This window comes from Aplysia californica, unplaced genomic scaffold (genome assembly GCF_000002075.1).
Source record: "Aplysia californica isolate F4 #8 unplaced genomic scaffold, AplCal3.0 scaffold00133, whole genome shotgun sequence".
In the NCBI taxonomy this organism is placed as follows: Eukaryota; Metazoa; Mollusca; class Gastropoda; order Aplysiida; family Aplysiidae; genus Aplysia; species Aplysia californica.
Genome location: NW_004797403.1, coordinates 401,693 through 427,446, shown reverse-complemented (window position 1 = coordinate 427,446; position 25,754 = coordinate 401,693). Strand labels below are relative to the sequence as shown.

The 25,754-nt window shown below is 38.4% G+C and overlaps 1 protein-coding gene across 1 annotated transcript in view; it reads left to right on the top strand.

Moving 5' to 3' along the window:
- LOC101854711 overlaps positions 1 to 25,754 on the top strand; it is a 108,409-nt gene that overhangs the window by 17,194 nt on the left and 65,461 nt on the right. The window contains exons 10-28 of the mRNA XM_013081484.2: positions 2,970 to 3,087; positions 3,661 to 3,803; positions 4,768 to 4,954; positions 7,122 to 7,261; positions 8,366 to 8,561; positions 9,323 to 9,459; positions 11,054 to 11,083; positions 11,629 to 11,647; positions 11,813 to 11,971; positions 12,432 to 12,565; positions 13,046 to 13,183; positions 15,554 to 15,668; positions 16,590 to 16,713; positions 18,103 to 18,238; positions 20,238 to 20,352; positions 21,504 to 21,718; positions 22,941 to 23,055; positions 24,082 to 24,224; positions 25,343 to 25,457. Coding sequence (XP_012936938.2) covers positions 2,970 to 3,087; positions 3,661 to 3,803; positions 4,768 to 4,954; positions 7,122 to 7,261; positions 8,366 to 8,561; positions 9,323 to 9,459; positions 11,054 to 11,083; positions 11,629 to 11,647; positions 11,813 to 11,971; positions 12,432 to 12,565; positions 13,046 to 13,183; positions 15,554 to 15,668; positions 16,590 to 16,713; positions 18,103 to 18,238; positions 20,238 to 20,352; positions 21,504 to 21,718; positions 22,941 to 23,055; positions 24,082 to 24,224; positions 25,343 to 25,457 — 2,479 coding nt within the window. The remainder of the gene's footprint in view (positions 1 to 2,969; positions 3,088 to 3,660; positions 3,804 to 4,767; positions 4,955 to 7,121; positions 7,262 to 8,365; positions 8,562 to 9,322; positions 9,460 to 11,053; positions 11,084 to 11,628; positions 11,648 to 11,812; positions 11,972 to 12,431; positions 12,566 to 13,045; positions 13,184 to 15,553; positions 15,669 to 16,589; positions 16,714 to 18,102; positions 18,239 to 20,237; positions 20,353 to 21,503; positions 21,719 to 22,940; positions 23,056 to 24,081; positions 24,225 to 25,342; positions 25,458 to 25,754) is intronic.

Sequence of the window (25,754 nt, the reverse complement as noted above, 5' to 3'; positions counted from 1 at the left end):
GTGCCTTGTACTGATGATGCGTCCTGTTCAAACTACGGAACCTACATCTGTTCTTCCAATCAGTACATGACCTGGGCAAAGGCTCACTGCTCCAGATTCTGTGGATTTTGTCGTAAGTTCATTTATAGCGGAATCTGTCTAAGAAAGATGGAATCAGAAGGGAACCAGAAACATTTTAAAAGATATTTTACGTCTTGGACAGGGGGGAATCAGGGGAGATCACAAAAGAAGAGGGGATCCAGATGCCCAACCAGTGGGATTCACCCTATCTGTACACCCAGGGGTCATTTTGTACCATTGAGGTTGTATTCTTCACATTTTAGAATGCTTTCAGTATTTCTCAAAAAAGTGTACGGATTGGATTAACAAGTAAATTTCCTCTTTGGAAAGTGATGGCACAGAGTTCTCCCCATCGTATCGATACGATAGTAAAAAACGATGTACTGATAAGGGAATGGCCAGTCCGGTTGGCAAGCAGTGGTCAAAAGTTCGCATCTCTTAATGCTATCCTATCTTCTGTGGTATTGACATTATTATGTTAGTCTGACAATATCCATTGCCACCAGTGATGGCATCTCATAGACTGTTTGACCTATTAAAAACAAGCATGACTAAACATCTCGCCTTTGCTTCCACCCTTAGCCCCACCATTGGGTGTAGTAAGCACAGGCTTCCAATGCCACCCCTCCAGTGCAAGTAACAACTATTCAAGGAACTTTATGCTCAGCTGGCCGTACAAGCAGGGCGAGGCATTGGTCAAACTAATTTCTCACCTCTGGCCTCTGGCTACCCAGGAAAGTTTTTTGAGCTGGAGCATTACTTAACTGTATCCATAGATGTCGTGTTTTACTATCGTATCCATAGACTTGGGGAACTCTGTGCCACAACTTTCCAAAGAGGAAATATACTCGTTAATCCGATCCGCACGCTTTGCATAACAGTCTGTCAAAATGATTTTTTTGAAAAATACTAAAAGTTTCAAAGAGATCTTCGCACTACAAGTATTCTAAAATGTAAAGAATACAACCCTGGGGGTACAAAATAATCCCAGGGCATACGGATAAGGTTAAGCATTTTCACAGGCACTGATGAGATTTCATTCCCTCACCATCCTGGCCATCTGCAGCACTATCAGGGTTCTCATGGAGGGGGTAGCATATTATTCCCCCAAGTCGCGCCCCTATATTCCTCTTCCTCGCCTTAGTGTAGAAGTATTAGGCCTACCTGTCGTTGCACTTGTACATTATTTTTCACCGTAATAAACAAAACTTCTGCTCAATTGAATTTTGTTTCTAATGAGCCTTTCTTTTTTATATTTATTACTTTTTGTATTGTTTGGAATTCTGTAGTTAATGACATTCATAAATTTGATTAAATGTTTCTTTTTCAGCAAGAGAGGCAAAACCCTTAGGTTACTGTGAGTAAACTTTTTTTTATCTGTGACTTTTTCTCTTTACTGCATATAGGTCTATATATAGAAAATCAGAGATGAAAATATATTTCTAATAATCCTACTAATAAAGAAATGATGCGTGATTGGTTCACTCTCTTAGTTGTCTCGCCTGATTGTGAGAATCTTAAAAGAAATACATTTTTAAAGAAGTAATTAAAATAATGGTTGTGATTTATTGCATATATATGTTGGAGCATGTTTTATTTAGCTCAGTTTGTTTCATGCTGGGATGACCCAGGTTTGAATCTCCAAAGGGAAAATCTTGTACTCCGTTTGTTTTTGAATGCGGGAATGGGGGAGGATGGGTGGTGGTGTTCAAAGTCTCTCTACTGACTTGGCTCAGTTCTATCTGACATGGACGTGTGGTGTGCTTTGCTCCTTCTTTCCTATAAAAAAGTCTATCATCTCTATCTCCCCTCCTTTTTTGTGTTTGTTACTCTCTTGTAACACCTCTAATCTTCGGCACTTATATGACCTTATTGTGTTGCAAGTGTCATAAAACTCTCACTAAAACTAAAGAGATCATGAGATGGACTTTCATTTCGGAGTTTCTGTCTCTTCAGTAGCCCCACAATGTTGAAGGGGGCATAATACCCATGCCGTGCTAACAGAAGTTGGATGCACAGTTCGTGTGATTCACAGGGAGAAGCAGAAGAAAATGTGAAGTGTGCTGACAAAATGAGTTACTTCTCGCAGTCCACAAAAGGAGACATTGGCCAAAAATCGACATTAGGGTCAAATTTGTAGATTTTCTATTGATGCCAAATTCTTCAACTATAACCTGTCTTTCATTATTTTATACTTAGGCCTATAAATTGCAAAAACTTCACTTATAAGCGTGTTGTAATCTATTTCTATGTGGCTCAAATCCGAGAAGTAACTCATTTTGCTAGCACACTTCACAAATATTCAAAGGCTCTGAATATTGTATGTCCAGCTGTCTTTGGAAAGTAGACTGTACTGATGAGTGCTTCACTTGACAGCTTACTTTTTTATGGACATGGCAATTGGAATAGTGGGATGTGCACATTTTCTGCCCGCCTCCGTATAGAAATTCATTCAACTTTTATTATGTCTGCTTTTTTTTTTTTTTTTTCACTCCTTTTTTTTCTGTCTCTTCCTTTCTCGATGTTTATTTCACCTCTCCCACTGTTTCTCCTTTTCTTCTACATTTCTCCTACCTTTGTGAATATAACCGTAAAACTTCACAAGTGATAACATGTTTTCTGTACCATCCATATCTTGCAACCTGAATATCTTTTTGGTTGAAAGTGTATAAGATATCTCATCCATAGAGTTCCTTGTCACTTTTGTGAAATATAAGATATATATTCTAAGTGTTTACAGAATCATCAATTCAAATGTTCTCAGAGCAATGATTTTGATATCAGAGACTTGTTTTTCCTCAGTTGTACCAATACCTACTTGTATAACCCACATTAAGCCACATTAAGGTTCTTTTAAATCTATAAAGTACTTTCGGTGTTTAATAAATTCAGTATTATTTCTTTTTCAGATGGAAAGTGCTTTTACAAAGGCAAAGAGTATGGGCATAGTGAGAAATGGCTTGATGGGTGTGACTATGAGTGCATTTGTGAAGATGGAAAAACAGGATCCTATAGATGCTTCAACAGGTGAGGTGGGACTTAAGTTTTTGAGTGATTGAGTAGGTGTTTAACGGCACTATCGACTCAATTTTGGTCATGTAAGTGCCAGGGACTTATGTAATTGAAGACGATACAATGAACAAAATATAGACAAATAGCATTTTTTAATCACACTAATAGCAAAATATGCCACTACCTTCAATAAAACATCACGTGCCATCTACCTGCAAAAATAGAAACTGTGTGTAATGCATACTAGATCATAGCACAGACTCAGTACATTTTAATTTTTTGTAGCTATGAGAAAACCAAGCCATGGACAACTGTTTAAAAAAAAAAAGGAAATTTTGTTCATAGTTCTTTATTTTTGTTACAAATAATATGTTATTGAAAAACTAGTTAGTGATATTGAACACTGAGTGGTGTCTACAAGGTAAGACATTCATTTTGTACTTTAAGAATACTAAGAGAGAGAGAGAGAGAGAGAGAGAGAGAGAGAGAGAGAGAGAGAGAGAGAGAGAGATCATTCTTATAACAGCGCTGAAATTGTTTCTTTGATATCTTGCTGTTGATCTGTATGCAAATGTCTTACTTTTACAGATGTCCAGTGTATTCTGACCTTCCGCCGGAGTGCACTCTGATTTCTGTTCCTGATGAGTGCTGTTTGAAGCCTGTGTGTGATTTCAAACAGAAGGTCACCACATCACAGGGATCGGGGAAAGGGGTCAACCCACAGGGGATTGGTAAGAACACTAGCTAGATTGTGTTCTTAGAGGTGAATGAAGGTTTTGAGAAATGAGTATCCATGGCCACCATAAACTGTTTCAGCGGACAGACTTCTGCAACGTTGTTTTACGGAAATCCTCTCAACTCAATCGAGTGCTACTCCTTATTATGCTACTCATGTGCGGACCAGTCTGACGGATCTCCAACCAGATTAGTATGATGGAGACTGTAGGCAGACAGACTCTTGGATGGATCCTGAAGAAGGGGGGGGGGCAAAGATGGACATGTTCCCCGACTGTAGTAACCCCAACATTGTGGACATGGTGTAACAAGGTGTGACCTTATGTTCATCATCGTAGCCCTATATGATCCACAAATTGTCTACCTGGAGGCCACCTCTTGGAAAAATGTAATGTCTCTTGTAATCTCACTCATGACAGTGAAATTTTTCAAATAATGTTTTTGCAAGCTTTTGAGAATTGGATATCTGGGCTACCATAAGCTGTTACTGTTTACAGTACCGTAAGCTTTTATATCATTTTATCGAAATCTTAATGGTCTTGACGCAGTTTATTTCCATGCCACTTTCTGCCCATTGTCAAAAAATATAGGCCACAAATATTCTCCCTGTTGTTTGGCTCGGAAAAATAAGTTATGTCCTTCGAAATTTCACTTGAGAAAACATACATTTTAGATACAATCTTTATCAGCAGACACTTTATTATTGTTACTGTCACTTTTTTAAGATGATGCAAGGGTATTTACTTTGGGAACACTTATGTGAAACTCAAAGCCTTTGGCAAAAAAGAAATAGAAAAACATCCGTAAAAAAGACTTCTGATGTCAAATGTTCATTCCTGAAGTTATCAGCAATGTCTGTTAGAAAAATGGATGTGAAGGAGAATTCAAACATCCGTCTTGCATTTTTAATGTTAATGAAGGATTTGTATGTAAATTTTTGACCTTATGGGACTTTTTCTTCTTCTATACATAAAACCTCTTGCAAAATATATTATTTTCTTTTGTTTGATTTCCTGTTGATCTCACACGCAGCCATGTGTGTCTATGGAGGCTTGCAATACTTCAATGGTCAGAGCTGGGACGTCGGCTGTGACCTGAGGTGCACGTGCACCGATTCACAAACTGGAACCTACATCTGCCAGTCATAGTGAGTCTTTTGCTTTTTTTTGTAAAACAATAATGGGTTTTTAATATAAATTGTTTGGGCCTCTTACAGTACTTTATTTGTTTTGTGTGAAAACTTTCAAAGTTTCAATCTGTTTGTATGTATTCCCTCTCAGTAAGTCCCTAAATTGATTTTGAAGAAATGAGAGATGGTATATTTTTTTGACCATTTGTCGTATGCAGTTCTGTTTATCATGGCATAATCAAATGTCTCAATATCTTCGTTTGAAGAAAATTAAAGGACATAATAAGAATGTTCTACCATTGACCTAAAGTGGTATTTGATAGCAGTGTTAGTATCTTTATAAAGATAGTTAAGAAAAGCAAGAGTTGTCTAATAATGTAATACAGTCAAACCTTGATATTTCACCTACCCTGGGATGAGAGTGAATTTGACGGTAAAGCAAGCCTGCCAGTATATTGTTTAATTAAATGTCCTCTGTTATATAACAGCGACTGTTCAGCGTGAAGAGAAATTAGTCTGCAATGAACAGATGAAGGACAATAGCATAGTGAGTTGTTTCCCTTTGTCCAAAACGATGAGATGGCCTTCAGGCTTCTAGTTATGATGGACACTTACTGGCAGACTCTTGTAGGGATAACAGGAAAATTATCACAGTTGGGCTGTGTGTTTCTGTAAAGTACAAGCCGTGTGTAATGTGTACCTTTGGTGGCCAGTTCACTTGACAATGACAATGACAATCTTTATTCTTCTCGCAGGGAGAAATTTGTCTTGGTCGTTTACAATGGCAGTAGATGTTGTTACAAGGGTTAGATGCACTCATGCACTCACAACAAGACAGGACTTTAGTAAATACATGACAACCTGCTCCGTGAAACAATCTCTCTCTCTTTCTCTCTCTCTCTCTCTCTCTCTCTCTCTCTCTCTCTCTCCCAGTGGCGGTGGGTGGACCAAAATTTGGGTGGGGTTTAGGTTTCTTCCAGTTTTTTACCACCAAATAGCAAGCAATAAGAATTAATCAGTGATGATTTTTCTATACTCACGGTGAGCCACGGCAGTTTGAGAACCATTCAAACGAGAAGAGTTGCCTTTGTTTTCAATCTCTTTGTTCTTAGTTAAATTCTTGTTGATGGTGGGGACAAAACCGATTCACCTCCAAATTTCCTCTAATTAGTTTTTGTGTGATGAAAAAGTTATAACTGTTAAATCTCAGCAGCACAAACACAAACTTGCACACACAGCACTTCAAACATAATACTTCTATGAGCTGGATTAGGCCGTGTAGTCGAGAAAGTTGAACGCACCCAACAAAGAACCAATGAGCGCATAGGTATCTGTGTCAGTAGGGGAAAGTGTGTCGTAAACTTTTACCCCATTGTCAGGGCTAGGAGAGCGTGAGCCCTCGGTACAGTGTTATTTTTTCCCAGTCTTCTACCTTTTTACAAGAAGAGTTTCATTAAGGACGGACTGTGGGAAAAGGGCTCATCTTTGCTGAGCCCTAAAGACATTTGATTGGCTGCTGGGTTACTATAGTTGTAAGCGGGGACAACAGTGATTGGATAAGCGAGCAAGCCGCCAGGTTGTTCGCTCTGTGTTCATTGCGTGCGGTCATAACGGTTTCAACTGCTTATTTCATTATGGAGAAACTTTCGTTTACTTTGGGATAGAGTTGGGGGTGGTGGTTGGGGAGGGGGTACGGGCTCAAGCCCGTGAGCCCTTCACTACCCACCGCCACTGCTCTCTCTCTCTCTCTCTCCCTCCCTCTCTCTCTCTGTCTCTCTTTCTCTCTCTCTCTCTCTCTCTCTCTCTCTCTCTCTCTCTCTCTCTCTCTCTCTCTCTCTCTCTCTCTTTCATGTGTAGCACTGTGTGTTCAGTAACTTCACTGCAGTTGGTACAAATGAATTAACTTGCGGAGTTAAGAGGCAAATTGTCTTTCCTCTTGTAAAGACCATACAATTTAGACATTTGATAGATTGCAGTTAAAAGGGGCAAAAAGCATATTTAAATAGGCATTCCTTTTCATACATTAGCAAAAGCTGGCATGAAGAGGGGCTGTTGGCATTAAATTGTTGCAGTTGATTCGCACAGCACAATTTTGAGTTTTGACCTTGCTAATCTGCGCAAAATGATTTTCTGATTTTGTACACATTAAACTCATTCACGTGTTGCTTTTACCGCTTTTCACCAGCTGCCCAACATACGATTCAGTGCCTAGCTATTGCCAGCTGGTGAAAAAAGCTGGTGACTGTTGTGCTTCGCCTGTTTGTGAGTTCCAGACTCTGACAGGAATATCTACTGGTTCTGGCACACTTTCTGGAAACGGAATTAGTAAGTTTTGTCTAGTCAATAAGGTTAAGGTTTTGGCACTAGTTTAATTTCTTCTCATAAAATATTATTACTTTGCCTTTTGATGTTATGAATTTATATTTGAATCTTACTTGTATTATATTGTAGGCATTTTTTTGTTCAAGTAACTGATTGTGAGTTTTGTCAGCAGTGTCAAACATACTTAACTTACCTTTTTACCCACTTTTGACAAATGTGTAAAAACAAAGTTATGAGTCCCTGAATGGGAGGAGAAGTTATATATAGAATGTGTAATGTAATTACTGAAGTTAATATGAAATGCAGTCTTTATTTATATAAAAGAAAATGTTTATTCCTAGAAAAAAAAGTCACATCAACAGCAGAGGCCACCCACTTTGCTGCTCACCAAAAATTGCCCCTCCCCTCAATATCTCTGTGAATGCTGGACAATCACTAAAGACAGTGAAAATAAAATAGAGGCAACAGAAATGTGGTTTCTTAGGAGACTGCTAAGAGTATCGTGGAAGGAAAAGAAATCAAATGAGGTAGTGCTTGATGAAGCCCACGTGGGACGCTCAATGTTAAAAACAATCAGGAAACAACAAATGCAGTTTTTGGGACACCTGAATAGACATAAGGGTCTTGAACATCTAGCTCTCACTGGCAAAATTGAGGGCAAGCGAGGCAGGGGTAGGCCCAGAACAACATACTTAGGGAACCTAAACAAATGGGTAACAGGGAAAAATCAGGGAAACGTAGCTTTTCTGAGAGCATCTGAGCAAAGGAATGAATGGAAAATCATGATCGCCGATGTCTGTCGCAGATCTGGCACTGGATGATGATGATGAGAGCCGAGATTTTAGCACTTCATGTCCCCAAAACCTGATGAGTTTTGGGGATAACTTTTTGGCTGACTGATTGCGCACACGTTTAATTTTTTTCCGCGTGCACTGATGAGTGCGAACTAGATCGACCGGACACTGAACACTCAACGAGATATAAGAAAGAGTCCTACCGAGAGAACAGGCAAGACACAGCAGTCGCCGGGTGCCCGGGGACCCACTTGATTTATGCCTTACTACAACTCAAACGTTGCAAGTGAAAGGTAACATTAATTAAAACTACAATTCATCAATTGTCTATTCACAGATGCCTCTCCTCCTGACCGGAGCTGCACGGACAAAGTGAACAACTGCCCCTCCTACGGCAAGTCTGTGTGCCGGGAATATGACCAGTGGGCCCAGGAGCACTGTGCAAAGTACTGCAACCTTTGTGGTGAGAAACTAGGTCTTGTGTCAAACTGTCATGTTATGACTTACTTGTAGAGTCTTGAGTCTTGCAGTAGTAGATCTAGAACCTGGAGATGTTGGTGGGGCTCCACCTACTGGTGTTGTAGTAGATCTCAATTAGCTGATGTTGCTTCTCTCGGCTCCAGCTGGTGAGTGGTAGTTCGTTTACTCGCACCTTGCCTGAAGTCACTTGAGGTGTCCGTCAGGCCTACGCCACAATAACTGTTCTAAAGGTGCGTTCACTCTACACGTCCAAAGGTGGATGCGTTTTTAAAAATTGTAACGATGCGTAACGACAAAGACGGGGGAACTCAGTCAGAGATGGAAAGCTATCAATCTTGGACAAGTAAAGTAAACGGGAGGGGCAACTGGACAAGCGTACATCTTGAGACTCACGATAGGATAATAAGTGAAAATGGCTTGCCTCATAGAGCCAAACGTTATCGTCGAAAATCAACAATAGGATGGGCTGCAGTCTGCAATCAAACAACACTATCCTTGGAAGGTTTGTAGATTTCAAAAGGCCGGACATGTTTATCTGTGTCTAACAAAAGGAAAGATGAATGACATAGTTAGTCATCAGATAGTTGAACTCCATCTTTCGAAACATTTCTGTTGACAAAATTTTCATACACATTCTCGATTTGAAGGCATGCCATTTCGATATACCAAGTCATTTCCGGTTCCCACACCGGGGAACAGACCAAATGGTGGCTATGATTTCTTGAGGATAATGATAATTCATTCATAGAAAGAGTGGTTCTGTGATGAAGCCCTTTTTTTATTTGAACAGAGACGTGAACACAAGAAATGACATTCATTGGAGTTCAGAAAGACCAGACAACCTCGTTGACCGCAACCTGCGCACACAGAATGCGTGGGTTGCAGTAGGATTAATTGGTCCGAACTGGTTCATTGTTGAAGACTATGGTATAGCAACTGTGGTAGTAGATCAATATGTGAAGATTCTTGATCGGTGTTGAAGATCATTGGGAAGATTATGTGGGACCTCAGGAGCGGAAATGACTGTGGTTCAAGCAAGAAGGAGCACACTGTTAGCTCTAGTCATCGAGTGGGACCAGAATCACTTCTACAGAAGTTGCGGTATACCTTGTGCCTGAGCTGCACACAATCCCAGCCTGAACTCGTTGGACTTCCAACTGTGGTACAGATGTGTGTACAGACTTTTCCCAGTCTTTGTGAACTGAGGCAAAACGTGGAGCAAATTGCTCGACAAATAAAATTCTTCTCAAGCAGCACCAGAAGGCAGAAGGTAGTAAATCACGTTTCAACACTGAACGAGAGAGTGTGTCTCTAGCTCATGACTGTTGCCACATAAAGCACATTCTTTGACTGCCCAGAACTTCTGTAACGAATAGTGGGATTCTCCTGTAACCTAAATTCACAAATGGTTCTCATTTTCCTAAATCATTTTACAATGCCCTTGACGGATTTTGAAAATGTGAGCACTTGGTTGGATTTCATCAGAGTTGGGATACGTGACAAACACACACATGCGCTCATCGCACACTCACTCACTCACTCATCCACACTCAAAGTGTGAGTGCATATGTGTGAATGTGTGTTTGTTTGTTTGTTTGTTTGATTGTTTGTTGGTATGTGTGTGTGTGCATGTATGTGTTGGTGTAATCTCGGAGCGTGTTACTGAACAATTGTTCTGATTTGTACGTGACTGATCAAGGGTAGTAACTTTACTAAAAATTACTGTAGGTGATCATGTTCACCTGTCATTGAATGCTTACTTCGGGGGGAAATGAACATATAACCTTATTAAATCCATTTAATATATCAGAGAGGGGCGAATGTTTTAAAAATATCAAACTTATTGTTTTAAAAACTATGGTTTTCGAACTTTCACGTTGTCAAATCGGTGGGGTTTTTCTTTTGCGTTTTTCTCAAAAACTATGTTTTCGTTATAGTGACTATACGGGGACAGACGTTTTTTAAATTCTATCTGAGCTACAAACTTGAAATTTGGCACACGGGCGCTGTATAGAATGTTTTGTGATCTGATGTGAATATTTTGTGAAATAAGGATTACTTTTTAAAATATTCTCGATTTTGTGTTACTTTTCCCCTTTTTTTGGAAATCGTCCGGTGATATATATTTTTTTTGTTTTTCTTGATAGAAAAACAATCTTAGCATCGGATCACAGATAATAAGTTTGTGTATTTGTGTGTCAAGTTTGAGGCTTAAATTCCAGTATTTTCTGTGGAAAACGTCTGTCCCCGCACATGGCAAAAAATCCAAGATGGCCACCAAGGAGACCAACTTTTCAATAAAACTTTAAAAATTCCATCCTAATTCTTCTAATTAGTCGATAATCAGCCTATATCACCTCTAAAAATTAAAAGAAAGTCAAACCCCTAGAATTTTGTTCGGATCATGTACATCTCTCGTTAAGTTTTGTATTGCAAATCTTTGAGGAGGAACGTTTTGTAGAAAATAATAATATGTCCATGCATTTTACTGTTTCCCTTTTCAACATTTTCTTCTTTGCAGTTCCTGTGACTCCTGCTCCAACACCGGATGGTAAGTTTTGTTCATATTTTACAATATTATATCGGGGACAGCTTCTTCAGTACAATCTACTGGTTGCTATGATCTGAAAGGGGTGGATAAAAAAAAAGTAGAGGGCCTATATTATTACAGCCTTGGTTTATCAAAGTGAAGGACCTACTTTATTACCACCTTGGTTTATCAAAGTCAAAGCACTTGCATGGCCATTTCTATGTGGATTTGTCTTCCTTCAGTTCGCTACAAAGGAATACCAGAAAATGGTAAAGAACTGTAGGCTTATACAATTTGTCTTCAACAAATTACTGATAGGAGTAAAAACAAAACGACAATAAGAGTGAGATATAAGATGTAACTGTGGAGTCCTAGCATTTATTACTTAAATTTTCAATGATTTATTTTCAAGATAAAAGTGTATGAAAATATATATGTTCATTCTTTGTCTATTCTTGATGTTCCTTTTGTCCCAATTCATCATGGGGGTTGAAAAACTGCCTCAGTAACTACATTGATGTGGTGTTTTGTTTTTCTTACCTTTTTGCTCTGATTTGTGTCTCTAGCATTGAGTAGCATGCCTCTGTAATGGGCACTCACGACAACAAGTTTAACTATGGATTCAAGGACCAAAACCCCCTCCACCCCCAAGCTACTCTTTGCTCTCAGGTTCATTTCGAAGGTTTGATGTTATAATTAATTGTTTGTTACTCTACTTCTTTCTGCTTCTTCATCTTGTATCTCTGCTAGAGCATGTTTTGTTATTCAAAATGTACATATTTTTCTTTCTTTAGATGTGTGTCTGTATGATGGCAAGCCTTACAAATTGGGAGAGTCCTGGTCTGTAGACTGTGATCTAGAATGTACCTGCGAGGTCCCCGCCTACGGATACTACAGATGTCACAACAAGTAATTCTGATGTGATTCAAGGAGGTTGACGAAGAATATTATTTAATGGTTATAGTCTACAATAATAATTATGTGGTCATCCTACTGCAAATAAATCCCCAAAAGCTAGCTTTAAGCTTTATTTCTCCTCCCAGACCTATATATTGCGACCTCAGTGCTTTCTGGTTGTATTTTTTTTTAAAGTGAAAATAGTTCATAACAAAGAATGAGCTTAAGAGTCCTTGAAAACTGAAAATTACATATTTTATGCCTTTATACAAGGATTTCCCAGTAAAATTCACCTACAAATGTATTTTCAAATGAACATAAAAGGTATTTAGCCAAAAAGCGAAATTTTGATAAAATTTACCAAACTGGAGGAAAAATGCTTTTTTCTTCGATTTCATTATTTTGACAAGCACCTAGTCCACCAGGATGCCTCACATTTAATTCTGATTGCTTGAAATGTCTTTGTATCCAGATGTCCGGAGTACAGTGACCTCCCAACAGGCTGTAAGACTCAAAGAAAGATTGGAGAATGTTGTCCTCAAGTTGTTTGCAGTAAAGGCAATTTCTACCCATCAGGTAATGCAAATAGTTTCAAACTAATTCACTGTAAATTGAAAGGGAAACATGTTTAGGATAGGACAAAAACTGGTAAGTTGATTTTTTTTATTTTTAAGAACATTGTCAAGAGCACTACTTAGTAATTTTGAGGCAAAAGGGCAAATTTTTTGTTTTATTTTTCAAAATACATTAGCTGCTTGTTCTAACCAAAGTCATACTTTTGCCTTTTGTATTGAAAAGGGGTGAGTTTTTTAAATTAGCAATACTGTTTTAGAAACTTATTTCTGTATTCTATCAGTTAAAATAAAATCTTTTTAGTCTTTAGTGAACAAGTTAATTTTCTTGCTAATTTGATGTTAAAAATGTTTTGATACTTGAATTAAGAAATTGTGAGGCTCATCAATAATTTTTCAGATATAATTGTCTAGCATAATTCTTTAGGTGTTGAAAAAGAGAAAGGAATTGTTCAGTTATTGATCTGTTCAATTAAAATATAATATGATGTTTTCTCGATTCATTTCTCGATAGCCACCAATGTGAACAGTATTGGCAACGGTGGGGGACTGACTATGCCAGGTCCTAATGGAAGCACCATTGACGTGATGCCCACAGTGTCCGGTTCTGTATCAGGCACTCCTGTCAACTTTGGACGCGGAAATAGAATTGGTAAATTTATTTGGAAAAGATTATAAGGTGCTGCTTGAAATTGTATGGTATTAAAAGAACTAGCGTCAATTTAATTCCTTTTCGTGATAAGAGTGATTTGTGGGATTTTATTCTAAATAATTTTTTTAATTCTTTAATTTCTGACCTTGTGGTTACTGAGTAAAATCTAAGTTCATTAACACTTTGCCGCCTCATCTCGCCAATTGGTGATGTTTACCATCCTGTTTCTTTGGATTTTCCCCCAAATATGATGGAAAAGTGTTAAGCAGTTGAGGTCCGTAAGTATCCAAAGGAGAACATTTTATTCGTTCAATTTGTTCCGCTTTTTTCCGTTAAATAAGATCTGCCCCAACAATTTCCATTTTCAAAAATCAGCTGAAGCATTTTTTATTCACAAAAGCATACCTGTCATAATGATGTACTGTGATATATATGCATGTGTATGCCAGACTGTGAGACTGAAGAAATAGCGAGTGAGAATGAGAGAGAGAAAAAGAGAGAGATAGAGAGAGAAAAGAGAGAGAAAAGAGAGAGATAGCGAGAGAGGGAGAGAGAAAGAGAGAGAGAGATAGAGGGAGAGGGAGAGAGAGAGAGGGAGAGAGAGAGAGAGACAGACAGACAGAGAGAGAGAGAGAGAGAGAGAGAGAGAGAGAGAGAGAGAGAGAGAGAGAGATAGAGTGGAAATGTTTTTCTATCTGTATAGAATTAATGTTTTAATGAATGTTTCTAGTTACTCACGTTTCAACTGTATTTTGACTGTTCGTGAATTTATATTGCATTGTATATTTTTAGTGAACACATTTTCAACCTCACTGCGAGACTGTTTTTCTGGTATAAAATTTTACACATATGCATTTATATTATATGTATAATACTTTGTTTTACGTACACATTTGTGTCGATTAATTTTTAAGATGTGATGTCTTTTTCATTGTAATGCGCATTGAGCATCTTTTAGGAAATGGAAATGCGCAGTATAAATGCTATTTATTATTATTATTATTATTAAACTTTGTTCTGTCTAGTTTACTTTTGTAAACATTCTGCATTTGAGAATAGGAAAAGTCAGTTTTTGATTTCTGATCATTTTCTTCTTTTGGTTTCATTTTGACTTAAAGTTTTGGAGAACCTTGAGATAAATTTATCAGAAATGCAAAAATCTTCCTTAAATTGTTGTTATTTTCCTAAATGATCAGATAGCGTCTGTGAACATCCCTCTAGTTGTCTGTCATGACAAATTGCGACTCTCTGTTTTATTGTCTTATATATCGTCAGCAAGCTGTTTGAATGATCTAAGCCCAGAAAGTTCACTTTTTCAGGAGAGAGAACAAACTTTTATTTTGGAAAAGTTGCACCTACAATATGTATCTTTCCTTGCTTTTTTCAACTTTTGGAATTTTGTTGTTGTTGACAAAACATCTCTCAAGCACTATCATCAAACGAGCCCTGAACTCCTGAGGCTTCTGTGCACCTCTGCCTGTGCTCCTGACCAATTCATGCTTTCATTCATATCATCATCAGAATCCCATTCCACATTTCCCCTCAGGATAGTTCTCTTCATTCTTCTTCTCTCCTCCCCCTCCTCCTCCTCCTCCTCCTGCTCCTCCTGCTCCTCCTCCTACCCCTCCCCCTCCTCCCCCTCCTCCCCCTCCTCCTCCTCCTCCTCCTCCTCCTCCTCCTTGGTTGGGGCAATCATGGGGGCACCACTGCATCTGACAACCAGCTCTCGCCATTTATCTTTGTCCTCTGCTTTCCTCAGATTGTCACCAATCGTCTTCCCTGCCTACTCTGTGATGTTGTCCTCCCATCTCCTTCTCTGCCTTCTGGTCTTTCTCTTTCCTTGTACGGTTCCTTATAGGATTGTTTTGGCAAGTCCTGTCATCATTACCAGGATCTAATTCTGAAAGATCTTCAAAATAATCAGTTACGTTCTGTGTAGTAAACGCTGTTTTCCATGCACAATTTGTCTCAGGTGGGCCGATTTGTGGACAGGGGTTTGCTCACCGGTATACCAGTGGCTAGACATTGTGGAATAATGTACATTACATAACACCTGTGTTATAACCATTATCTAACGTATCGGGATTTAGACAGTACCTTTGTTTTACTCAGTAGTCACTTTTCGGTTACAGTGTACTAGAAGACAGCAAAGAGTCCTTTCAAGCATGCGTTTCTTCACCCCATCAAAATCTGTTTGTACCCACAAACCGAACAATATTACAGACATACGGGCAATTTGATGCCCCACTGGTGTGCCGGTATCAAGGGTTCAAAGGGTTAAGAAACTGAAACAACATTTTTTATCCTAAACTTTGGGCCTGGTGCATGCTAACAGCTGGTCTACAGTATGCTTTCCTGTGTTTTGACTAGATGGCTGCCTGTTTGAGGGGCGAGTGTACGTGCAGAGTCAACAGTGGCACATCGGCTGCAGACTGAGCTGTGTTTGTCTGGACGCTGCTTCAGGGCGCTACGATTGCAGGGAGAGGTAGTAATAATGATAATAATAATATTAATAATAATAATAATAATAATAATAATGATAATAGATAGCCACCCAGTGACATCAGAATTTCAACTATCGACCCGCAGTAAATAATACATTTCCAAAAAAGCAAGAACAGACAGATACAGAAATTCATTCGTAACAACTGCAGTGAGGTCACTGAACACACAGTGCTACAAATGAAACAGAAAGAGAGAGAGAGAGAGAGAGAGAGAGAGAGAGAGAGAGAGAGAGAGAGAGAGAGAGAGAGAGAGAGAGAGAGAGAGAGAGAGAGAGAGAGAATGGTTTACGGAGTGGGATGTCCCAGCATGTGAGACATGTATTTACTTATGTCCTGTCTTGTTGTACTTATGCGTGAGTGCACCTAACCTTTGTAACGTCTGCTGCCATTGTTTTAACGACCAAGACAAATTTCTCCCTGCGAGATGAATAAAGATTGTCATTGTCATACAAGTATATATATATATATGCTCCGAGTGCTGCTGCACTCTCATACAGAGGTAGATTTTCCTTGATTTCAGAGACATTACAGGCTCTAACGTGACCTATTTGAGTTTCCAACACTGTTGTCAGTTATAGTTTCATAGTCATTCTTGTGATATGAATGTAAATTCTTCTTTTCAAAAGTTTTCAAGTTATGTTCAAACATAACGGAATCTAATGTGAATTCTAGGAGTCACAGAACCATATATCTGAAATTATTCTGTGTTTTTTTAAAGCCATTTATGGCTTTTAAAAAAAAGAATCAGATCTAGATCTAGCAGTAATTTATTCATGATAGTCTCATATACCCAGCTGATGACCCTTTAAAAAAAATCTAATTATTAGTATTGCATTTTTTTTACGCCAAAGACGATAGTTTGACATTAGCTAGAGGGAAATTGATTTTTGTCCCTCCCTCAGGTGTCCGAAATACAACAACGCTCCTTCCACCTGTGAGATGAAACCCGACCCGAGCGACACCTGCTGTACCTTCCCTACGAACTGCGGCACTCCTTACTTCCCTTTACCTACTTATGCTAAGACGGTGAGTCCTCTACTTGACCCGGATATATTTCTTCATTTGGAATACATATTGTAAGTTCAAATTATATGTGAGGTATCGTAGTAAAATCAGGCGCTCGTCAAAATAATGAAATCGAAGGAACAGGCATATTTCAGCCAGTTTGTCAATTTTTATTGAATTTAAACTTTTTTTTTTTTAACCTCAACACCTTTTATCCCCATAAAAAACATATTTCCATGTGAATTTTCCTGGAAAACATAGATTGAAGGCACAAAATGTGTTAATATCAAGTTTTCAAGGACTCTCAAGCTTTTGAAATTACCAAACTTTGAAGGACATTTCCTCACTTATTTTACCTCTGAAACTAGGTGACCCCCACCTCCTTTAATTGCAAATATCTCAACTTCTTTTAAAAATAGAAGGGTACTTTTTTAAATCAAAAGCAAGGCAAATAAATAAGCTTTCGGATTTTACTAATAACTCCACATGCCCAAAAATGGACGAGCGCCTGATTCCACGGCGTCGTGACATATAATACTGTTGAGCCTACTCTAACAGCCACCTGTCAAAGACAATCATGAGTACAAACGGCTGCTTCCTACCTCCCCCCTTAATGTTTTATTTTTTTTACATTGTTATAACACTGTCCCATATGTTCACCTGTCTAAGACAGTTACTTTTCTCCTTGACATTTAGTGGCCTCTTTGATAATTTTGTTCATCTTTTTAAGCCATCAAATATATCAGACCATGTAATAGTTTTAGTAAAAGTTTTGCGGCACTTGCAACACAATAAGGTCATATAAGTGCCAAAGATTAGAAGGTTTTACAAGAGAGTAACAAAGACAAGAAAAGGAGGAGAGATCAGGACGATAGAATTTTGGTAGGAAAGAAGGAGCAAACCACACCAGAGCACCCACCAACCACTCACAGACCATGTAGGCCTATGTACTATGTTGTATTTATTTATGTGGAATGCACGTTATGAATTAACGCCGTGCAATTTTTGCTATAAAGTGTGGAATTAGGCTAAGTAGCCTTTATTTCTAGAGACATAAAGATGGGGTTTCTGACTGGGGGAAAGTGTAGATTGCTAGAAATGCACAAATGAACTGGTTTCCAAGTGGCAAGATAATGCTACACACTAGCACAAAGTATGATATATTTGAGTGTGTAGGGTGGTAGAGGGGAGCAGGGACCCAAATGTATTGCACTGTATATGGGCTTTAAAACAGTCTTGTCTGTAATTAGCACTTACTTTTAATCACATGAACTCCATCTCTCCCCCCCACCCCCCCACCGCCCCCATCCATTCCCTTTATTCTTGTTTTGCTCCCAAAAGAGAAATAAGATTATGTCACACATATCATGTCGTATGACTTTAGAGAATGGCGTATTTCTTTCTGTACAGGTGACAAATGTCGGAGCTGTGATGTCACCGAGTATCAATGATCTCATCTATGGACACTACACGACAAAATTCACAGTCACCTTCAGTGGGATTACTGTGAAAGCACCGACCACACCAGTTCCTGTTAACGTTTATGGTGAGGAAACTTCATTACTCTACATCTGTACCCGGGGTTTTATGCAGCCCACATAATTTAGCAAAATTTGATCATTTTTTGCATTATTTCTGATTATTTTTCTTTATCGTTCTTTGTTAAAATTAACAGAATCGCATAATTTCACAATTTTGTATAATTTCTGAATTTTTTGTGCATAAAACCACGGGGACAGCTTTGCATAAACAGTAGTTAGATGAATATCGGCACGACATCTAATTCATCTATTATTTTTGTAATTGTTTAGCTGTTCCCAACATTTTCACAGGGAATCTATTGTGAAAATTTAAAAAAATTTTCTTGTCCCAGTTGAAGAGTGGTTTTCCAAAACTCTGTAAGTCTGTTTTGACGAGTGCCTGATTTCATCCCAACGTTTTACACATACATTTGTATTATATATGTGTGTAGCATTGTGGTGAAATCAGGCACTCGTCAAGACTGACTTACTGAGTTTTGGAAAACCACTCTTCAGTTGTCCTGCAGTTACGGGGCTAGCATTAACACTAGCTTTTGTCTCACTGTATTTTTTCCGGGCTAAATGGGAATATAAAATTTTGAATTACAGAGCTGATGTTACGTGCTATCTCACGACAATTTTTCTTCTGGTGTCTCTGTATAGGACATCTTGTTGCCAGTTCTGGATTGAATCAATTTACAAATTAATATTTTGTCGCTGGATTAAATTATGATTTTTCTGTCTTTTCTTTGGCAGAAGTTTTGTCTCTATTACTATCTTCTTCTTCATTCTTCTTTATTTTATTTTATGGCAATGGGCATCAAATTCAGGGGTCTGTCAAAGTGCCTCCAGTGTCATGTTCTGGGGATTCATTTGGCAGATATTCTGTTCTCATCCCTTTTTTCTTTTTTTCTTTATGTTACAAGCAGTTAAGATATGTAAGAATATGTTGCAAGTATCTGTGTGCATGTCTATAATTATAAAATGTGTGCACGCGTGAACCCAGTGAGTGGTTGGTAAGTGCTCTGGTGTGGTTTGCTCCTTCTTTCCTATCAAACATCTATCTTCCTGATCTCTCCTCCTTTTTTTTTGTGCTTGTTCAGTGGCGGTGGGTAGTGAAAGGCTCACGGGCTTGAGATCCTAACTCCTTCCCACCCACCACCCCCAACTCTATCCCACAGTAAATGAAAGTTTCTCCATATATAATGAAATAAGCAGTTGAAACCGTTATGACCCCACTCAATGAACACAGAGTGATCAACTTGGCGGCTTACTCGCTTATCCAATCACTGTTGTCACCGCTTACAACTATAGTAACCCAGCAGCCAATCAAATGTCTTTGGGGCTCAGCAAAGATGAGGTCTTTTCCCACAGACTGTCCTTAATGAAACTCTTCTTGTAAAAAGGTAGAAGACTGGGAAAACACACTTTCCCCCACTGACACAGATACCTATGCGTTCATTGGTTCTTTGTTGGGTGCGTTCAACTTTCTCGACCACACAGCATAATCTAGCTCATAGAAGTATTATGTTTGAAGTGCTGTGTGTGCATGTTTGTGTGTGTGCTGCTGAGATTTAACAGTTATAAATCGGGTCGAACTACTTGTAAAGCAACTTTTTCATCACACGAAAACTAATTAAAGGAAATTTGGAGTTGAATCGACTTTGTCCTCACCATTAACAAGAATTTAACTAAAAACAAAGAGATGGAAAACAAAAGCAACTCTTCTCGTTTGAATGGTTCTTGAACTACCGTGGCTCACCGTGAGTATAGAAACATCATCACTGTTTAATTCTTGTTGCTTTCTATTTGGTGGTAAAGAACTGGAAGCTACCTAAGCCCCACCCAAATTTTGATCCACCCACCGCCACTCTGTTTGTTACTCTCTTGTAACACCTCTAACCTTTGGCATTTACATGATCTTATTGTGTTGCAAAAGCTGTAAAACCCATGCTAAAACTAAAAAAGCCTGAACCCATCAATGTTTAAGAACACTGAGTGCAGGATCTCTTTTGTGTACTTCAGGTTACTGTGTGTACAAGAATAAAACGTACTCACACGGTGAGAAATGGGAAGATGGATGCTCCTACAATTGTGTCTGTGAGGATGCAGTGACTGGAAGCTACAGATGTATTGAAAAGTAAGAAAACATATGACAAGCCCACATGAAGGTTACAAAATGTGAGGCGTGCAGACAAAATGAGCTACTCCTCGGATTCTAGACCTATGGAAATAGATAGGCCTTACATCACGCTTACAGGTGAAGTTTTTACAATTTCTAAGTATAAAGTGCTAATAAGCATGTTATACTTAAGAATATGGCATCAACAGAAGAACGACATTTTTGGCCAATATCTCCATTTGTGGATTTCGAGAAGTAACCCATTTTGTCAGCACGCCTTTCAAATGGAAATTATGAGGATAGTTTAAAAAGAATTTGGCCTCATTGACTATTACCATTAGGTGAAAGGGATATTTAATTAAAATAATAAACCAATAGTGTAATGGAAATGAAGTTGTGTAAGGTTTTAGAATTGATTTTCTCATGATTTCCATTTGTTACCGACCATGTCTATTTTTTCCTGTGGCCCCTTAAAAATAGGTGCAACATCAGTTTTTTGAGTTGACATTCTAATAGCTCTGTTTGTTTATCAAAAAATGAAGTTTAACAAATATGAGCGTGTTGTATCTTCTCAGTTTGAATTTAGAACGGGGAGTTACATTGTTGGCTTTGAGGACTATTCATTTTGAGCTACATATTTTTGTGACTTCAGCAGCAATATTAGTGTTCACTGGAGCAAGTATAAATTATACTTAAATACCATACAGAAATTGACTCAAGGATTATACTTTTTTTGTTCTCAGGGTTTGCTGCCACATAATTGTGCTGCATTTTATTTCTTTAGCCTGGAGAGGAACACCCTTTGATCTGAACAAATTCTACCGCAAGGCTGCAATAAAACTAAGATACAAATCTCTATATCCCCAAAGAAAGAAATGACTACCCTTATTTCAACTTCCTCCATGAATACTGAATGTATAGATGTTAATTCTTTAATCAGTTCACTGGAAAAGTTACCAAACACTGACGATTTTCACATGAATGTATTTGTGCATGTATAAAATTTATATATGTATGTATTCATAATTATGTATTTATGTACTTATGTATTATCAATAAAAGTGTAATTTATTATTTATTCATTTATTATTGTATGAATACCAAAAGACAAAGAAGAAAATGAAAGATGGTCTATGGAATGTTTCAATTTTTCCGTTGGTTGTTCCCAGGTGTGAGCATTACGTCGACCTGCCACCACAGTACTGTCACTTAGAGCAGGACCCGTTCAACCCGTGCTGTCAGCGGCCAGTGTGTAACTTTGTGGCCGGCCACGACATCATCAAGGGAGAGAGGAACGAGAGCCTCACCACAACTACAACAACGACAACAACAACGCTGGCACCTTTCACACGAGTCACAACAACTCAGTCTCCACCAAGAAGAGGTAGTTTTCAGTTTTAGTAAGAGTTTTACGGCACTTGCAACATAATAAGGTTATGTAAGTGCCGAAAAGATTAAAAGTGTTACAAGAGAGTAAAAAACATAAAAAAGGAGGAGGAGAGACCAGGACGATAGATGTTTGATAGGAAAGAAGGAGCAAACCACCCCAGAGCACCCGCCAACCGCACACCCAGGAAAGTTATGCTGAGGAGAGCATTTCTCATTTACATAAACTTGCCGACTTTGTCAGTATTTTTTTTAAGGAGGGAAGAGGTTGTGTTGGGTGAGGTTTTCTGTAGTCTATTGACAGAGGTTTTCTTCTTTGCTTTGATATTCAGTATCTTTTTTGTCAAGTAAAAACATTGAAAGACTTGTCATGGTAAAGAGAATGAAAACTTGCGGGGACAAACATACAGTTGGAAAGTGCACTCTGAGGTAATGAGCCCTGGCTGCTCTCCTGACATTTTGTTCCCCTTTGACATTTCTGACATGCAGCTGAACCTGCTTCAACAGCAGCTTATACAAACAACCTACCCGTCTCCCTCCGAGACCTAACATTGACAACATACTCTATGTAACTTTACAGCAACTGAGGCAAACCTGCACTTATCACTACATGGCATTGGACAGAAGGGCGAGAGCCCAGCTGTTGCTAGATTGATAAAAACGACAACAACAACAACAACATCATACAAACGACCACTTCCACTTCTTCCTTGTGGGGTTTTTTTTCTTTATTACCATGACCTTGTCTGAATCATGCACCAGCCCTGAGATCCCTTTTGTCCTCAGCAATGGAATAGTGTTTTGGATAATTTTAAATGAGCCTTGCCATTTCGATGAAAGTTGGCCTTCGATCTTGTATAGTGATATTCGGTGTTTGCCTCGTACAGACTAGCTCTGGTGCTCATATGACCTTCTACAGTTGCGAATGCCGTAAAACCTCTTCTAAAACTAAAACAGACTGGCTTAGGAGTTGAAAGTTTTTTTCTTCCCAACAAAGAAGGGGATGGGTAGGAAGGACGGGATTTTAGGTCCCAAGAGTGAAAGAAAAGGGAAGGCAAGGTAGAGGTCTTGAGGCCTGTTTTACTAATCAGAATGTCCTTCAACAATTCCTCTGAAAGGATAAATGGGACAAACTCATAAAAGAAAAAAAAATTCTATTGCTAATATACTTTTCACTAAGAAATACATCATACGTTAAAATATCTTGCTTTTTTTTTCAGAGTTGTGTGTGTACAAAGGAATGTTCTACACAGAAGGGCAGACTTGGTTTGATGGTTGTGACTTCAAGTGCTCATGTGATGATGCGAAGGCTAATGTTTTTACTTGTCTAACCAGGTGAGAATCCGATTACAGCACACCTACTCTTTTTTTTTGTAGGTGTTTTACGACACTTGCAACTGCATAAGGTCATATGAGTGTGGAGGACATCTGAAACATTTTTGGCTTGGTAGGAATTAATTTTGAATTTTGCCCGGGTGGCAGCCGCATCTCCATTTTTTTAAACATTGAAAACAGTTCATATCAAAGAGTGAGCTTGAGAAGAAGTCACATTTTCACTGTTTAAAAAAAGTGGAGATACGACAAGCAAGCACTGAGGTAACGGGCATTACATAAATACAATCTACTTGTTTGTTTTAGTAGAGGTTTTACTGTGCTCGCAACTGCATATGGTCATATATGAGCGCAAAGGGGTGGATGTCAACAGAGAAGTCCTTACAGGGAATCAGACTTACTCTGCTCACCTCTCTTGCTTCAACAGCACAAAGTCTGCTTTGACTATCAAGGTACCCTGGAAATAGCAGGTCACAAGAGTGTGACAAACATACAAAAGAAGTAGACTAGGAAAAAGGCAAAAGTAAGGATTAGCAGCAGTTCTTTGTTGCAGTTCAGGAATAGTTATGAGCATGACATTGATGAAAACCGCCCATATTTACAATAACAATTCTACTTTGCATAAGAACTCAAGATGTTAAGCCCCCCCCCCCCCCCCACTCCTTTGGGAATAGTGTAAAGACACTTCAGTCAGTAGCACCGCCTTGGGGGGTAATACAATCTACATGCATTATTATTAGTGCTTTTATTATGATCATGATTATGGTTATGATTATGATTATGGTTATGATGATGATGATGATGATGATGATGATGATGGTGATGACTATTTATTATTATTATTATTATTATTATTAATATTATTAATATTGTTATTATTATTATTATTATTATTATTATATTACTACTATTATTATTATGGTTATTATTATTATTATTATTATTATTATTGTTGTTGTTGTTGTTATTACTATTATTATTATTATTGTTATTATTATTATTTTTGTTTTTGTTTGCCCATGTCCGTAGGTGCCCGTCATATGCTGGGAACTTCAGTTCCTGTGGTCAGGTGGCTGACCCTGAGGACCCTCAGTGCTGTAGCGCACCTGAGTGCACCGGCGTTGCTCTCCCCCCTGGCACTTACACTGGCACTGGCACAAACCAGAACAGAGGTCTGTAACTGATGGTTAAATCTGCCCTTCTCTTTTTTTTTTTTTTTGGGGGGGTAAGTGTTTTACGGTGCGCGCAACTGCTTAATGTCATTTGAGCACACGGGACACATTAAACCTTTTTCAGTTAGTAGGAAATTTTGAATTTTTGCCCCGATGGCGGCCGAAGCCTACTCTTATCGATTTTAGACCACCAAGGGATCTTTAACGGTCTTTTTGTTTGTGTTCTTATGGGGGGTTTTTTGTTTAGAAAAGCATCCTAGTTTTAACTCTTTGAACCCCATCTGACACTGGGAGCGCCCGGCAGTAATAAACCCTGTTCCCCATCGGACACTGAGAGCACCCGGCAGTAATAAACCCTGTTCCCCATCTGTCCGGCAGTAATAACCGCTTGTTCCCCATCGGACACTCCCAGCATCCGTTACTAGTGACAACTGTTTCATTTCATTTAGTGCTAGTTTTTACTTGTTTTTCGGAAGTATTCCCAAACCAATTTTTTAGTAATGACTTAGCATTTGTTTCCACCTTTTAGATGTTGGAGGCAAGATTTTGGGGTTATATTGAGACATAGTGCGTCAAGTTTAGGTGGTTGTAGCAAAAACTCAGGGAAACGGTGGAAAAAACTCAGTGTTTAAAGAGTTAATTCTGCCCTCTTTTTTTTTTTGGTGTTCCTATGGGTTTTTTTGGGCTAGAAAAGCATCCTAGTTTTAAATTATAAGTAAAATTAAAATGAAACAGAATTCCACGTTTACTGATATTGGTGGTGAATTTTGGTTTACAGTGGCATACAATATACCATTTGTTGTTGGTACTTTTGTGTTTATATTTACATCGCCTGTAATCATTTCTTTTCTAAATGTACTGATTGTTTATATGGGAGTTTTATAAAAGTTTGCTTTCTCAACACTTTGCTGCCTCATCTCGCTGATTGGCGATGTTGACCACCCAGTTTCTTTGGATTCTCCCAAAAATATGATGGCAAAGTGTTAAACAAAGATGCAATGTACTGTTTAGAACTGTTTTTTCTTAGATCCAAAAGCCATGTTCGACATACTGGGTGGTTGTATAAAAATAGATTGCTTTCGTGTGAACTATATTATGTGATGCTTGTTTATCTGCAGACAAATGTGTCTATAAAGGGGTTGAGTATTCTGATGGAGATGTTTGGGAAGATGGTTGTCAACTTCAGTGTGAGTGTGTGGATTCCTCAAATGGCTTCATACAGTGCACAGACAAGTAAGGAGTTAATTTAGCATAATAGAAAAGACTGAAATAGTATATCTGATTTGTGATAAATGCTCAAGTAAAAGAAAATTGGGACTGGAAAATGAGGAAAAACTATAGTTTTAGAAAATCTTGTGTGATCAGCAGGACAGAGGCATGTGCTATCAGAAAGTAACATAAGAGAAATACAGTGGACTTTCTTTGAGATTATGGCAGATTGACCATAAAGATCATTTCATCTGTTTGCATTTCTGCTTTCTTTCCAATAAGATCAGATCACGCAGAAATACATCTTGTTTATGAAAATTA